Source organism: Oratosquilla oratoria, chromosome 19 (assembly GCF_046742065.1).
Source record: "Oratosquilla oratoria isolate Oo_2021 chromosome 19, ASM4674206v1, whole genome shotgun sequence".
Lineage (NCBI taxonomy): Eukaryota > Metazoa > Arthropoda > Malacostraca > Stomatopoda > Squillidae > Oratosquilla > Oratosquilla oratoria.
This window is the reverse complement of record NC_134795.1, coordinates 48,970,241-48,983,311: the sequence shown is the minus strand read 5'-3', so window position 1 is coordinate 48,983,311 and position 13,071 is coordinate 48,970,241. Positions and strand designations below refer to the sequence as shown.

At 39.8% G+C, this 13,071-nt stretch overlaps 1 protein-coding gene across 2 annotated transcripts in view; it reads right to left on the bottom strand.

Moving 5' to 3' along the window:
* Window positions 1-7,164: 7,164 nt before the first annotated feature.
* LOC143035860 (gamma-tubulin complex component 2-like) overlaps window positions 7,165-13,071 on the bottom strand; it is a 72,679-nt gene continuing 66,772 nt past the window's right edge. Inside the window, exons 17-19 of one of the 2 annotated variants that reach the window (XM_076202952.1) lie at window positions 12,542-12,717; window positions 10,635-10,774; window positions 7,165-7,803 (exon numbers count right to left, since the gene is read on the bottom strand). In XM_076202952.1, coding sequence (XP_076059067.1) covers window positions 10,672-10,774; window positions 12,542-12,717 — 279 coding nt within the window. In that variant the 3' untranslated portion in view covers window positions 7,165-7,803; window positions 10,635-10,671. Of the gene's footprint in view, window positions 10,775-12,541; window positions 12,718-13,071 lie in introns of both variants that reach the window. The other variant, XM_076202953.1, reaches the window with a different exon arrangement.

Sequence of the window (13,071 nt, the reverse complement as noted above, 5' to 3'; positions counted from 1 at the left end):
CACTCCCTCCCACTCATCTTCTTGTACTCTTTCTCTTTTTTTTCTCATTTAAACAGTTTACTCTAAGCACCTCCCTACTTTCTGTCCTTTTCCTTTTTCCATCTATCCTCCATTCTACTTACCTTCCACCAAAAATTAATCTGATATTCCCCCATTCTCTCCTCTTAGAACATGTATATCCTTAACTCTTCCTACTATTCTCATGGTTACCACTATATAGTCCATTAACACCCTATCTACCACCCTCTCCCATGTGTACTTATGCTTGACTTTCTAAACATTGTATTTGCTATCATCTCTCTTTCTAGACATATCCACTATCAACTCTCCACTACAATTTTTTCCTAGAACTCCACACTTCCCAACCATTCCATCAATTGGTTCATTTCCTACCCTAGCATTAAGGTCTCCCAATATCACTACATTGACATTTCTCCTTAATCACTCTATGCACGTGCTTAAATCTATCCAAAAAGCCTCCCTTTCCTCTACACTCTTCTCACTACCAGGCCCAAATGAACTTACTAAAAACCTACATTTCCTTTCCCAGTTTCACCTTCATCCACATTAATCTTAAAGAAACCTCCTTCCACTCCACCACATGTCTATCTATCTCTTCACATACTAGTATAACCACCCCTTCTCTCCCTCATCCTCTCTTCACTACTGAGACCCTCCTAAACTCAAACTCGCCCTGCCCTTTCGACTTAGTTTCACTCAATACCAACACATCCATCTTTCTTTTCACATACTACTTATGTCTTCCTTTTTACTCTCATCTGTACTGCATCAATGCACATTAAAAGGCCCAAACCTTATGGTTCTGGTTGGAAATCTCCTTCCAGACCCTCTTATACCTTTGCTTTTTTTTTTTTTAGCAACGTCCCCTTTGAGGCTACAAGGAGAAGGATGCCTAGTCCTATCCCTGTTCCATTTTTTTTTGTTTTTTATGACTCAAGTTGTTGTCGTTCCCTAGACTGTCTGTCCGAGCAGTCCCGTCTCCCCAAGGAATGCCACAGCCAAAACTGGGTTTTCCCACAAATCCTTTATAGAGTGTATGTTGTGTTGTTTGCGTGCATGATTGTGTATAATGCAGTCTTCCATTATGTGTTGTATGGTATGGGATGAAGTGTTACATCCTGGGCAGCTGTTCACAATGCGGTCATCCAGCCTCTTCTGGTAGCTTAGAAGTGCTGGGTGGTGGCCGCACCGCAGTCTGGCCAGGTGGACTCTGTCCTTTCGTGGGAGAGAGGATTCAGAAGGGTGGATATCAGGGGGTCTGGCATGCAGCAGTGTGTTAATGGAGCAGTGAGTGATATGATTATGAATATGTTTCCGGAGGCTGGTATTTGGTGGTTGTGGAGGAAGAGAAGAGAGTATCTGTGTGTGATACAGGTCTTTGGGTGTTGTTTTAATGTTTCTTGGTGTGTGTGGGTGTTCTGCTATGTAGTGTAGTGGGTGTGATGTGTTTGTGGTGGCTGCAGCAAGTGTTTGTGTGCCTCTCATGTCGAGGTGGTCCTTGACTTTGAGGACTTTTGTTTCATGGTGTAAATGGTCTGTAGGTGTTGTATTTGTGCAGCCTGTAATTGTTTTTAGGGCATTGTTTTGTATGATTTGAAGGGTGTTGTGGTGTGTCTCACTGAGATTAGGGGCCCATGCAGGACTCGCATAATTCATCACTGAGCGTATGCATTGTTGGTATTTTGGAATGGTGATTATTTTACCATGCTTCCAGATGTCGGGTACAGTGTTGTGTGAATAGCTGTAGTTTGCAATGTTTGTGAGTGCGTGTATACCTTGTGGTCCAATGTGTTTTAGGTGGATGTTACTTATGTTATCTGGGCCACAGGCAGATGAGTGCTTGAGATTATGTATTATGTGTTTTGTCTGACTGTCTATGAAGGGTGTATAGCCTGAGTCTGTGGGAAAGTCTTTCTTATGTCGAATAGTGCGTTGATCGTTAGGGTGAGAAGCGAGATGGCTTGTATGTGCAAAATGATTTATGAGTGTGTTTGCTTGTTGTCTGTTTGAGGGTAGATTGTTGCTGTGATTATTGCTGCGTGAGATCGTGTTGTGTTACTGTTGGATAGTGTAATGCTGTTGAGTGTTTTGTACAATTTGCTGGTGTTTGTTTTGTGATTGAGTGTATTGATAAAGTTTTGCCAATTTTGTGTTTTTTGTTTGTGTATTTTATTGGCAATCACAGTGTTTAGTGTTTGTATTTGGTCTGCTATGTTTTGAGGGATAGGTGTGGGGGTACTGTGTTTAAGCGTGTCTCATTGTCTGATGAGGCCTTGGATTTCTGGTGTGAAGTTGGGGTTGTGTGATTTTCTGTTGCCTCTAGGGCTGTATCTCTCGTCTGCGTTTTGTATGATTGTATTAAAAGTGTGCACAGCATTGTTTATGTTTGTGATTGGTGTACTGTTAAGTGTTTCAAAATGTTGTTCTGTCTCTTCAGTAAAAGCTTCCCAGTTAGCTTTCTTGTAATTGGTGTATGTGTGTCTGAGGCCAATTGGGGTGCATCTTGTTTTGGTGGTGATGATGATTGGAAGGTGGTCAGAACCAAGGGTTCCAACCACTCTCCATGATGTTGTTGGGGTTAGGCAGGGGGAGCAAAAGGTGATATCAGGAGAGGAGGGTGTGTAGAGGGCTTGGTGTGGGATATGTGTATGATTATGTGTGTTGTTCATGATAGTCAATGAGTCAAACTGAGTCTGTATATCAAGCCCTCTGTCTGTGTCAGGGTTGTTGACATACCAGGCAGACGACTTGGCGTTGAAGTCACCACCCATGATCAGGTTGGGGGATTGAGGCTAGTTGGCTAAATTGAGGCCTGAAGGTGTTAGGAACTGTGGGGGATGATTGGGGGGAATGTATATGTTAACTATTGTCAGTGTTAATTTGTTGCCTATGCGGATTCGAATGGATTGGATTTCGGTAGTGTTATCTGTGGTAGGGAGGAGAATTTTGGTTGTGGCACTTGTGTCCACAAAACAGATGGAGTGGTGGATCAGGGTGATGAGTCCACTGCCATTGCTGTCGGTCCGGTCTTGTCTGATGGCGTAATTACGAAATTATGGTGTTTTGTGTGAGTCTTAGTTTAGTTTCTTGTATAATTGCAATGTGTATGTTGTGCTGTTTAAGAAAGTGTTCGAGTTCATGTTTTTTCGTGTTAATACCGTCAATGTTGTGTTGTAATATGTTGATGTTGTGTGTTCTGTATGTGTTGTATGTTGCCGTTTGGGGTTGAGGTTGGGGTGTTAATGGGGAAGGTATAGGATCTGGGTTAGAGGGGGGGAAAGGAGAGATTGGGGACAAAGGAAGGGGAGTACTGATTGGGGATAAACAATTATTTTAGCTCGGTATTCGTAGACAAAACACCTCAAGGTGAATTCCAAACTGAAACCTGTGAAAAGTCTAGGGTAAACTTACTCACTACGGTAAATATAACAAAAGAAAAAATTAAAAGGTGTATAGACAAACTCAAAGTTAATAAAACACCAGGGCCTGACGGTTGGCATCCAAGAATCTTAAAGGAAATGAAAAATGAGATTGTTGTTCCATTAGAAATTATTTTCAAGAAATCCATCACATCCGGAGATGTCCCAAGAGAATGGAAGCTAGCTAACGTTACTCCCATATTAAAAAAAGGTGACAAAAAGAAACCAAATAACTATAGGCCTATAAGTTTGACTTCAATCGTAGGAAAAATAATGGAAACTATCATCAGAGATGCTATCGAACATCATTTAGAAAGTAACCGTTTGATAAATGATAGCCAGCATGGTTTCAGACGGAAACGTTCTTGCGTGACTTACTCGAATTCTACAACACAGTTATCTCCAATTATGACAAAAGAAACAATATAGATTTAGTATATCTAGACTTTGCAAAAGCTTTTGATACCGTCCCACACGAAAGACTACTTACTAAATTAGCTTTGCATGGAATAAGTGGTAGCCTATTAGGTTGGACTAGTAATTGCTTGAATGGTCGAAAACAGAGAGTTGTTTTAAATGGAAAAACTTCTGGATGGAAAAGTGTTGCAAGTGGAGTTCCTCAGGGTTCCGTTCTTGGGCCACTTCTATTCATAGTATATATAAATGATATAGACCATGGACTAAAATCTACTGTTTCCAAATTTGCTGATGATACAAAACTGTGCGGAGTGGCAAATGATCACTCAAACCAATTAGATATTCAAGAAGATTTAGATCAATTACAGCAATGGTCTGAAAAGTGGCTAATGAAATTTAACACAAGTAAATGCAAGGTAATGCACATAGGTAAAAATAACAGTAAGTACGATTACAAGTTATTTGGAAATTCGCTAACAAAAGTGGATAGTGAAAAAGATCTCGGCGTAATTATCAGTAACGACCTCAAATCATCCAAGCAGTGTATTTCAGCCTCTGAGAAAGCAAATAAGATTCTAGGACTCATTGTGCGATCTTTTGATTTCAAAAGTCCATCACTCATTAACAAGCTATATAAATCGTTAGTTCGTCCACATTTGGAATATGCTGTTTCCGTATGGTCACCGAATCTCATTAAAGACATTGACAGATTGGAAAAAGTACAACGGCGAGCCACAAAACTGATTCCAAATATCAAAAATAAATCATACGAAAATCGACTAAAACATATGAATCTGTTTTCCCTAAAAAAGCGTAGACTCAGAGGTGACTTGATACAGGTCTTTAAAATTCTAAAGGGAATTGACAACATCAAAAGTGACCAAATTTTTACATTGAATGAGAATCAGACAAGAAACAATGGTCTCAAACTGTCCGGAAATAGATTCAATTTGGAAGTAGGTAGAAACAACTTTGCAAACCGTGTAGTTAATGAATGGAATAAACTTCCTGCACAGGTAGTGCAATGTAGTTCAGTTCGAAGCTTTAAGAATCATTTAGATAAATACCTAAGTAAGATGCTGTAATGATTATATTTTATCTTTTATTATTTGTCTGTCTGGTTATCATTTATTATTAGTTATATGTCAATTTATTATTATTTACTATTTACCTGTTTGTTTATTATTTAACTATACCTATGCATTTATTTATGTATTTTATTTGTTATTTACATTATTATAGTTTTTATTTATTATTTTATTATTAATATGATTTTTTTTTTTGCATCCGACCTAGATATGGATCAAAAGGTCTCCTGTCGGCATGCTCTGCCTTTGTAATCCTTTGATAAGGGCAAAGGGAAATTGGGAGTGGGTAAGGGTGCTGGCTGTGGTTGGGGAGGTGCGAGTGGGGTTACTGGAGGGCAGGTAGAACATGTCCAAGTGTTTGTGTATTGGTTTGTGTCAGCAAGTGTTGTACAAGTGAGGTGGGCCCAGTTTTTGCACATATTGCACTGAACTGAGCCCTTTGTCTGTCTGCTCGAAGTAATGGTTTTAGAGCATGTTGGGCATGTGTATTTTGTGATGGGCCCAGGATTGCTCTCTACATCTCCGGCTAGAAGTAGAAGAAGAGGGGTGATCGCCGGAAAATCACCCCTCGGTGCAGAAAAAATGTAACATTGCATGTTGAGAAAAAGGATCGTGGTACTCCCCAAGGCAGTTGTAGCTCCTCTTGGGGATCGGTGCCACCTGCGTAGAGCCGGTGGCCAGGGCTGGTTGCCGCCGTTTGGCCCCCAACTCTTGGGGTTGGGGGGTGGTCCCACGACGTAGACGCTGCGGCTCCAGGACCTATGACTCAAGTGGGAGCATTTGGTGGCAGTATTCTTTTCCCCCACCACAGGGTTTGGTAAAATAAGAAAGTGAATATTCATAGTAGTACATGACAGTAACAAGAGTGGGAGGACAGCATAACAGAGGTGGAGTCGGAGTATAATAAAGTATCATTTCTCTATGAATAGATTTACTCTGCCACAATCAAAATAATGTGTGGCTCTGGTCTGTAGGGGCACTCCATATAGATCTTAAAGTATCAGCTGCATGCTACTTAACAGCTTTTAACCCTACAATAACATGCAGCCAATATCCCAGATGGGGAATAAGAAGCTATTAAAAATTTGCAATGCTGAACTTTGCATCACATTTAATGAGACATTCATAGGCAAAAATCACCAGATATACAAAAGAGATGAAGTACATAATTATGTTGTATGTTAGCTTTTGTGCCTAACTTTACCCTGTGAATAATTTGGTTAATTTTGTATCTTCTATTATTGTGATATTTGAATCTTAGATAAATGTTTGTTTACAATGCTACATTGCTGCTTCAGTGTTCCTGTTCCTCCAACTGCTTCATAAATGGGAGGATTTATTATTTTTTGCTGTGATGATGATATGGTTTAATGCCACAAACTCCCCCCCTATTGGAAGGCTAGGACGGTGCCCCTCACAGAGGGCTTTGTAGTGTGGAATTTAATGAACCATGCCCTTGGTTCAACTTCGCTGGTGGCAGGATTCGAACTGCCATCCGCTCGACCTTCGCCACAAGTAATGACACCCTAACCCGCTCAGCCAGCGAGCTTCTTTTTTGCTGTACTCCATGTTTTTTTTTTTTAAGAATCCTACAAATTTCTCCCATTTTTCTTCTTTGTTCTGATTTTCATTTCCTATTTATTTTTTGTGATGTCATTATCTAGTTGCTGTAGCTTTTCTTGTTTCAAGTTCCTTTCCCTTTGTTTCTTTTTTTAATGCAGAAGCCATCTCGGCCATGAAATCTGGGTTGTATTTTTTCTTGTAGCCTCAGGGGAATTAATTTTTTATTTCATTTTAGTAAGATGCTTATTAGCCTTTCAGTGGCTTTATCTATGGATAGAAATTGATCAGAGACCAGATACTGCCACCTTACACCTCTGGGTGCAAGGAACTGATCAGACCAGATACTGGCACCTTGCAAATCTGGGTGCAATGAACTGATCAGTGACCAGATACTGGCACCTTGCACCTCTGGGGCACTGGATATTTTTAGGGGTCTACTTTCCTTCCATCATCTCAGTGTCACCACTTGAAGGCAAAGCTTGTTAACACCAAGAATGTATGGTTGAAAAAACACTTCCTCACTTCACAGCTGTACAAGCGGCCATACCATTGCAGACACTGACATTAAAACAAATAAAACCATATCAGGACCTTGTGGATGAAGGGTTGCTTTGTCTTCAGCAAATTTACTTGGGTCAAGGAATGAAACACAAACCTAATCAATCAGATTTTATTTCTGAAACCAAGTCACATTTCAGGGTTGGAAATATAATTATTCCACAAAAAGTTATGAAAATGCATTGGTAATTTCTGTGGGTGGTTAGAATTTTTTCCTCTCCAACCTCATCAACAATGGCTCTAAACCAAAACCAACATTCAAAGAGCCAACTTGTCCCATTAACCTATATTTTTACACATCAAGCATACACTATTCAAGACTCACAATGTTGGCCTGGTTGCCAGATGTACAATAAACATTCCTCTCATTTGTGCTTTTCCTTTAATCCTTGTTTACAAGGGACAAGTTGAGAGGCAAGTCAAGAGACCAACTTACTTGAACTGGAGAGGAAAGTGAGCAAGTTCATGTTCACACAAGCCATTTATCTCTGATTTGTCTTGTGTGAATGTGTACTTGCTTGCTTTCCTTTCTAGTTTGAGTAAGTTACACACTTGACTTGCCTCTCATCTTGCCCCATGTAAACGAGGCTTTATGGGCTTGAGTCAAGGTAAAATGAACAAATACACCACACCATACATGAATTTGAAACACGCTATTGACATTTGCTGTCCAACTAGTCCCTCTCTCCACAAGCTTCTCCTGTGAAGTTGAGGCAAGTCTGGGAGAAAGTCTCCAACTGGAACATTAGTAATTGGGTCTGTATGAGTATGGATGTGGAATAAATGAGAGCAAAAAAGGAGATAAGTAATATGCAAGAAGATGGCATAGTATATTATAATTGTCATACAGTACCTACTATCAATTTTGGCACACTCCCTTGTGCATCTCATAAGCACATCAATGCACCTTTATATATCACACTGTTGAGACCTACTTATAGTTATTTGAGTAATAAAATTAGTAAACCAAAGTTGTGCCAGATACTGTGAAATAAACTGAATTGACATATCTTGTATGATGTGTGGATACCAGCTAAGTCAGTGCAGCCCCATGTTGCACTGTGCCCTTACATGTAGTGATCATATTGTATTGTGTAGTACCATCTCGCACTGCCCCACAGTAACTATCCCTACCCAACAACACAATAATACTTCCCTAAGTGACCTATGGGCCAGTCTGGTGCCCAGTGCCTGTTACCTGGGTGCTGTGGGTCTTCTTCATGAGAGACCTGGGGCAATGGATTGACTGAACTGAAATGATTGACTTCCCTCACAGGAGGGAGAGAAGGGTGGTGGATGGGAATGGAATGGGTGGGAGTGGGTGCATGCCTTTGACTTGACTACCTCTCTTACAGGAAGTAAGAAACCTTTGGTATATAAAGAGACTTCCCTCACCCATTCCTTAATCTTCAGCGTAGCGAAGAACCATTCCTTAAGACTGATTTACATCCCGAGTTGCATCATTCAGGTGACTACACTCTGCTCCACACATTCCTTGCAATCCAAACACCTCTTTATCCTATTCATCCACTTCATCCTTGGCCTTCCTCTCAAGTTCTCTCCATTCACATCCACTTTCCATATTATCTTTTGCTAATCTTTCCTTGTTCAGACTGTTTTCCTGTTATCTATGCTCTGGGTTTGGATCTAGGTCAGGTATGATAAGATTTGAATTGACAATTTTGTATTATTTATCTCTCATTATGTAAAAGCACTAACTCGTTATCAAAACTCAATTTTGCATTGTTGTCTATTATCCTGAAAATCACAGTTACATAATTACTCTCCATGGTTATTCTATGTACATGAGAGCATTTTACATGGCTGCCTTACTTTCTCCAAATATCTTACTATAATATCCTTACACTTATTTATTTACACAGAGTAATAACTACTTCCTCAAGCTTCCCTAACTGGACACTTGCAGACACATTTGCTAGCAATGGTCCTCAGGCCATTCCATAGGTCGCTTGAGAAAGAAATCTTAGACTGTAGTGTTGTATTAGTTTGGGTCTATATGTTGGTGACTAGGAGGAGGAGGAGGAGGAGGAGGGGGGAAGAGGAGATGGAGGAGGAGGAGGAGGAGGAGGAGGGGAACAATTACTGGGTGTATGCTCTCTTTGTGCAAAGAAAACACAGAATGAAAGGGAAAATTGTTGAAGTTGTTGGAAAGATTTTGTGCACAGCCTGGAGGTTGAGTCACTTCCAGACGGAGATGACCACGTTAATAGGTTTCGAAAATAGGTGGCAAGTTGTTTCTTCCCAACACTCATCTTCCAGAGCCACTGCTTGTGGGAGGATATCACTGATTCCCTTATTTACAAAATAAATGTAAATGTATTTACAAATAGGCTGTACCCATGCATTGTATATTTTATGGCATAAAACTTGAAAAAGAAAAAAAAAATTGAGTTCTACATTATACACTGGGAACTTAAGTATATAATGAAAACCTTTTAGATCAAATACATAGTCATGTGAAAAATATTTATTTAAAAAGCAAATGAGATAACATTCATTTCAACAGCAATAATTCACCGTCCCACTCCCACAAAGTGGAAAGTGAGAAACCCCTTGTATAGCAAAACCCTGTCTGCTTTGGCAAGCCACTGGGTTTTTAACCCCTTCCATACGGTGCCGCACACGTAGGCGTCATGGACTTAGATCTTGGTGGCAGCAGCCAATGCCAGCCGTACGACGTGTCGTAATAATACTCGCATCATAAAATATAGTCACCGCTTATATCGATCGTTCTCTCTTCACCCGTGAATTTTGATAACCATAGAAAATGCGATTACAAAAGAATTAGAAAGAATGTCATTATGGAGGGGCGACTACAATAAATATAATCAAGACGCCGATATGGCAGCCTCGCGAATACACTCGCTCCCCATGACGCCTACGTGTGCGGCACCGTATGGAAGGGGTTAAGGCCAATGTTGAGCTGCCTCCCAGCCTGGCCAGGGATGTTGGGAACCAACACAACATAGCTTGCAGTGGGTCCCAGGAATCAAACTCATGACAACTTGCTTGTGAGTTTGACACAGTATCCACTGGGCTACCAAGTGGCTTTTCAACAATACTAGCTGAAATTAGGACACTTCAAAATGCACACAACCATACAACCCAATGCCAGGGTCACACTAGCACAATAAGATTGTGAGAGGGTTACCCATGCTGAGAGATTCTTCCAAGCATTCATGGGTTAAAAACAATCCCTACAATCCTTCTAAAGCTAAACTTGTGCTTCACAAATCCCTTGAGACTCACTCTGGCCACTACAGCATTGGCAAGTTAGCACAATGAAACCATATCTCTTAAAACTTTGTTAGTTACCCCTTTAAGTGGATGATAAAAATGTCTGGTATTAGTTACGACTAAAATTCTGAAGTACAATGGCACTCCTTGACTTGATAACCTTTAAGGAACAGTTTCTCTATTAGACATGATTTTGCATTATTCAGAACGAAATTCTTAAGTAAGGCGACACTCCTCAATGAGTTAATAATACTTCCCAGTAAGTTTTTGATCTGTCAGTGAATCTCTCATTGGTTCATCTATTTCATACTTGTCTAGTCAATGAGAAGGAACTTGAGATGGCTAGTTCATCCTGATGCTGGACCATTCATGTACTCTAAGGAGCCTTCTGGAGAGGAGACAACATTTAGGCCTTCACTCTTTTTTGTGTAGAAGTTGTTGCAGTCCAGCCTTGTAATAAAAAGAGTGAAATATTTCTTTTAACATACAAAAACTTATGGGTTATTCTTTAAGCTATATGTTGGTAATATAGTAAGAATATTCCAATGTAAGTGCATACTGACCTAATAGTGAGAAGAATGTAGAGGAAAGGAAGGTGTTTTGGATCAATTTAAATGCGTGCATAGAGGATTTAGGGAGAAATGTCAATGTAGTGGTATTGGGAGACCTAAATGCTAGGGCAGGAAATGAACCAATAGATGAAGTGGTTGGAAAATGTGGAGTTCTAGGAAAAAAATTGTAGTGGAGAGTGGATGGTGGAGATGTGTCTAGAAAGTGAGTTGATAGCAAACAGTGTTTATGAAGAAAGTCAAGCATAAGTACACATGGGTGAGGGGGGTGCATGGAAGGGTGGTTGATAGAGCTTTAATGGACTATTATCATGGTAACCAGTAGAAGAATAGGAAGAATTTTGGATGTACATGTTTTTAGGGGAGATAATGGGGAAATATAAAATAATTTTTTGGCGGAAGGCAAATAGAGTGGAGGATAGACGGAGAAAGAAAAAAAGGACAGAAGGTTGGGAGGTGCTTAGAGTAAACTGCTTAAATGAGAAAGAAAAGGAGTACATGAAGAAGCTGAGAGAAGAGTGGGAGGAAGTGAAGGAGGAATGGGGATGTTTCAAGGAGGGAGTCACAATCTGTGCAAAGATGGTGTGTGGAACAATGAGGGTGGGAGGCAATAGAAAGAAGGGTAGTGAGTGGTGGGATAAAGCAAATAAGGTTGTAGAAGAGAAGAAATGAGCACAGTCTGATAGCAAAATAGGACAAGAAAATCATATGAGAGGTACAAAGAAAAGAGAGGTACAGCATTAGATAAATGAGGAAAAAAGGAGAGATGTGAAATGGGGTAAAGATATGACAATTTTTTTTTTAAAATAATAACAATATGATTTGGAAGGAAATTAAGAGAGGAAAGAGGAGGCAAATCAAGTAGAGAAGAAAAGGAAAAAGGTGCAGATGGAGAGATGACAATGGAAGAGATGACAGTAAGAGGAAGATGGGCTGAGTATTTTAGGGAGTTGCTAAATGTGAAGGAAGATAGGGAATAAAAGGTAGTTGCAGTGGGAAGCACTAAGAAAATGACAGTGATGAATGAGGAAAATGGGGAGAAATCAGAAAAGGTGAGGAGAAAGTAGTTACTAAAATGATGAGAGCAGGTAAGGTACCTGGGTTACATGGGTGTCATGTGAAGTGTCTGAAAAAGGGAGACACAGTGATGGACTGGCCATTTTATTTATCATTATTATAATTCTTTTGCATCCTACCTAGTTATGGACCAAAAGGTCTCCTGTTGGCATGCCCCTCCTTTGTGGTGTATGTGGGGATGAAATGAGTGGGAGTGGATTTATGCCTTTGACTTTGGCTACCTCCCTTGTAAGGGGGAAAAAGCCCTTGGTATATGTATGTAAGAACAGGAAAACAAGGATGGTGGGTGGGAGTGAAGTGGGAGGGAGTGGGTGTGTGCCTTTGATACCACTACCTTCTATTTAAGCGATAAGATGCCCTTGGTATGTAGATAAAATAGAACATCTTACTTCAAGACATTAAGTTACTATAAATGTATATTTCTTATCAACACACTGGCATTAAAACAAATTTGAATATTCTAATTAACTTCAGATAACATTTAACTAAAACCCATTACTTACTGTCAATAGTTCTACTATATATCATAGTAATATTATACAATACTGGCTGTCACTATGGCAAAACTCACCTATGTAGAACATTGACAAGTCCATCATTATATTCATCTCTTCCAAGATCCGATATGCTGCCCACAAGTGTCACAAGCATACCAGTGAACTGAAGGTCAAAGCGGGCAATTGTCTGCTCAAAACTTTCACTCTCTTCATGGTTTGCTTCATGAATACTTGTGTCTGGTTCTGGGGACTAAACAACAGATTAATCTCATATGTATATTAGTAAAGGTTGAGTTTATGCCTTGGCTGGGCCATCCCCTTATCAGGGAAAAGGTCCTTTTGATATATGGACACTTACATACTGTATGACTAAAAAATCTACTTAACTGATTTTAGATACCACATAATATTAATAAAGCCTTATTTGGCATGGAAAATCATGCATGCTGACAAATAAGGGTTGTAAAACTTGTGATGCTGCTAAACGCTTAGTTTCCTCTTTCTAGTGTTGAATTTTATTTTGGTTATCTTGGATAAACTTGATGGCAGTACATACTTTTGTGTGTTACATCCTCAAATAAAGTAATAAAAACATAAATGTTGT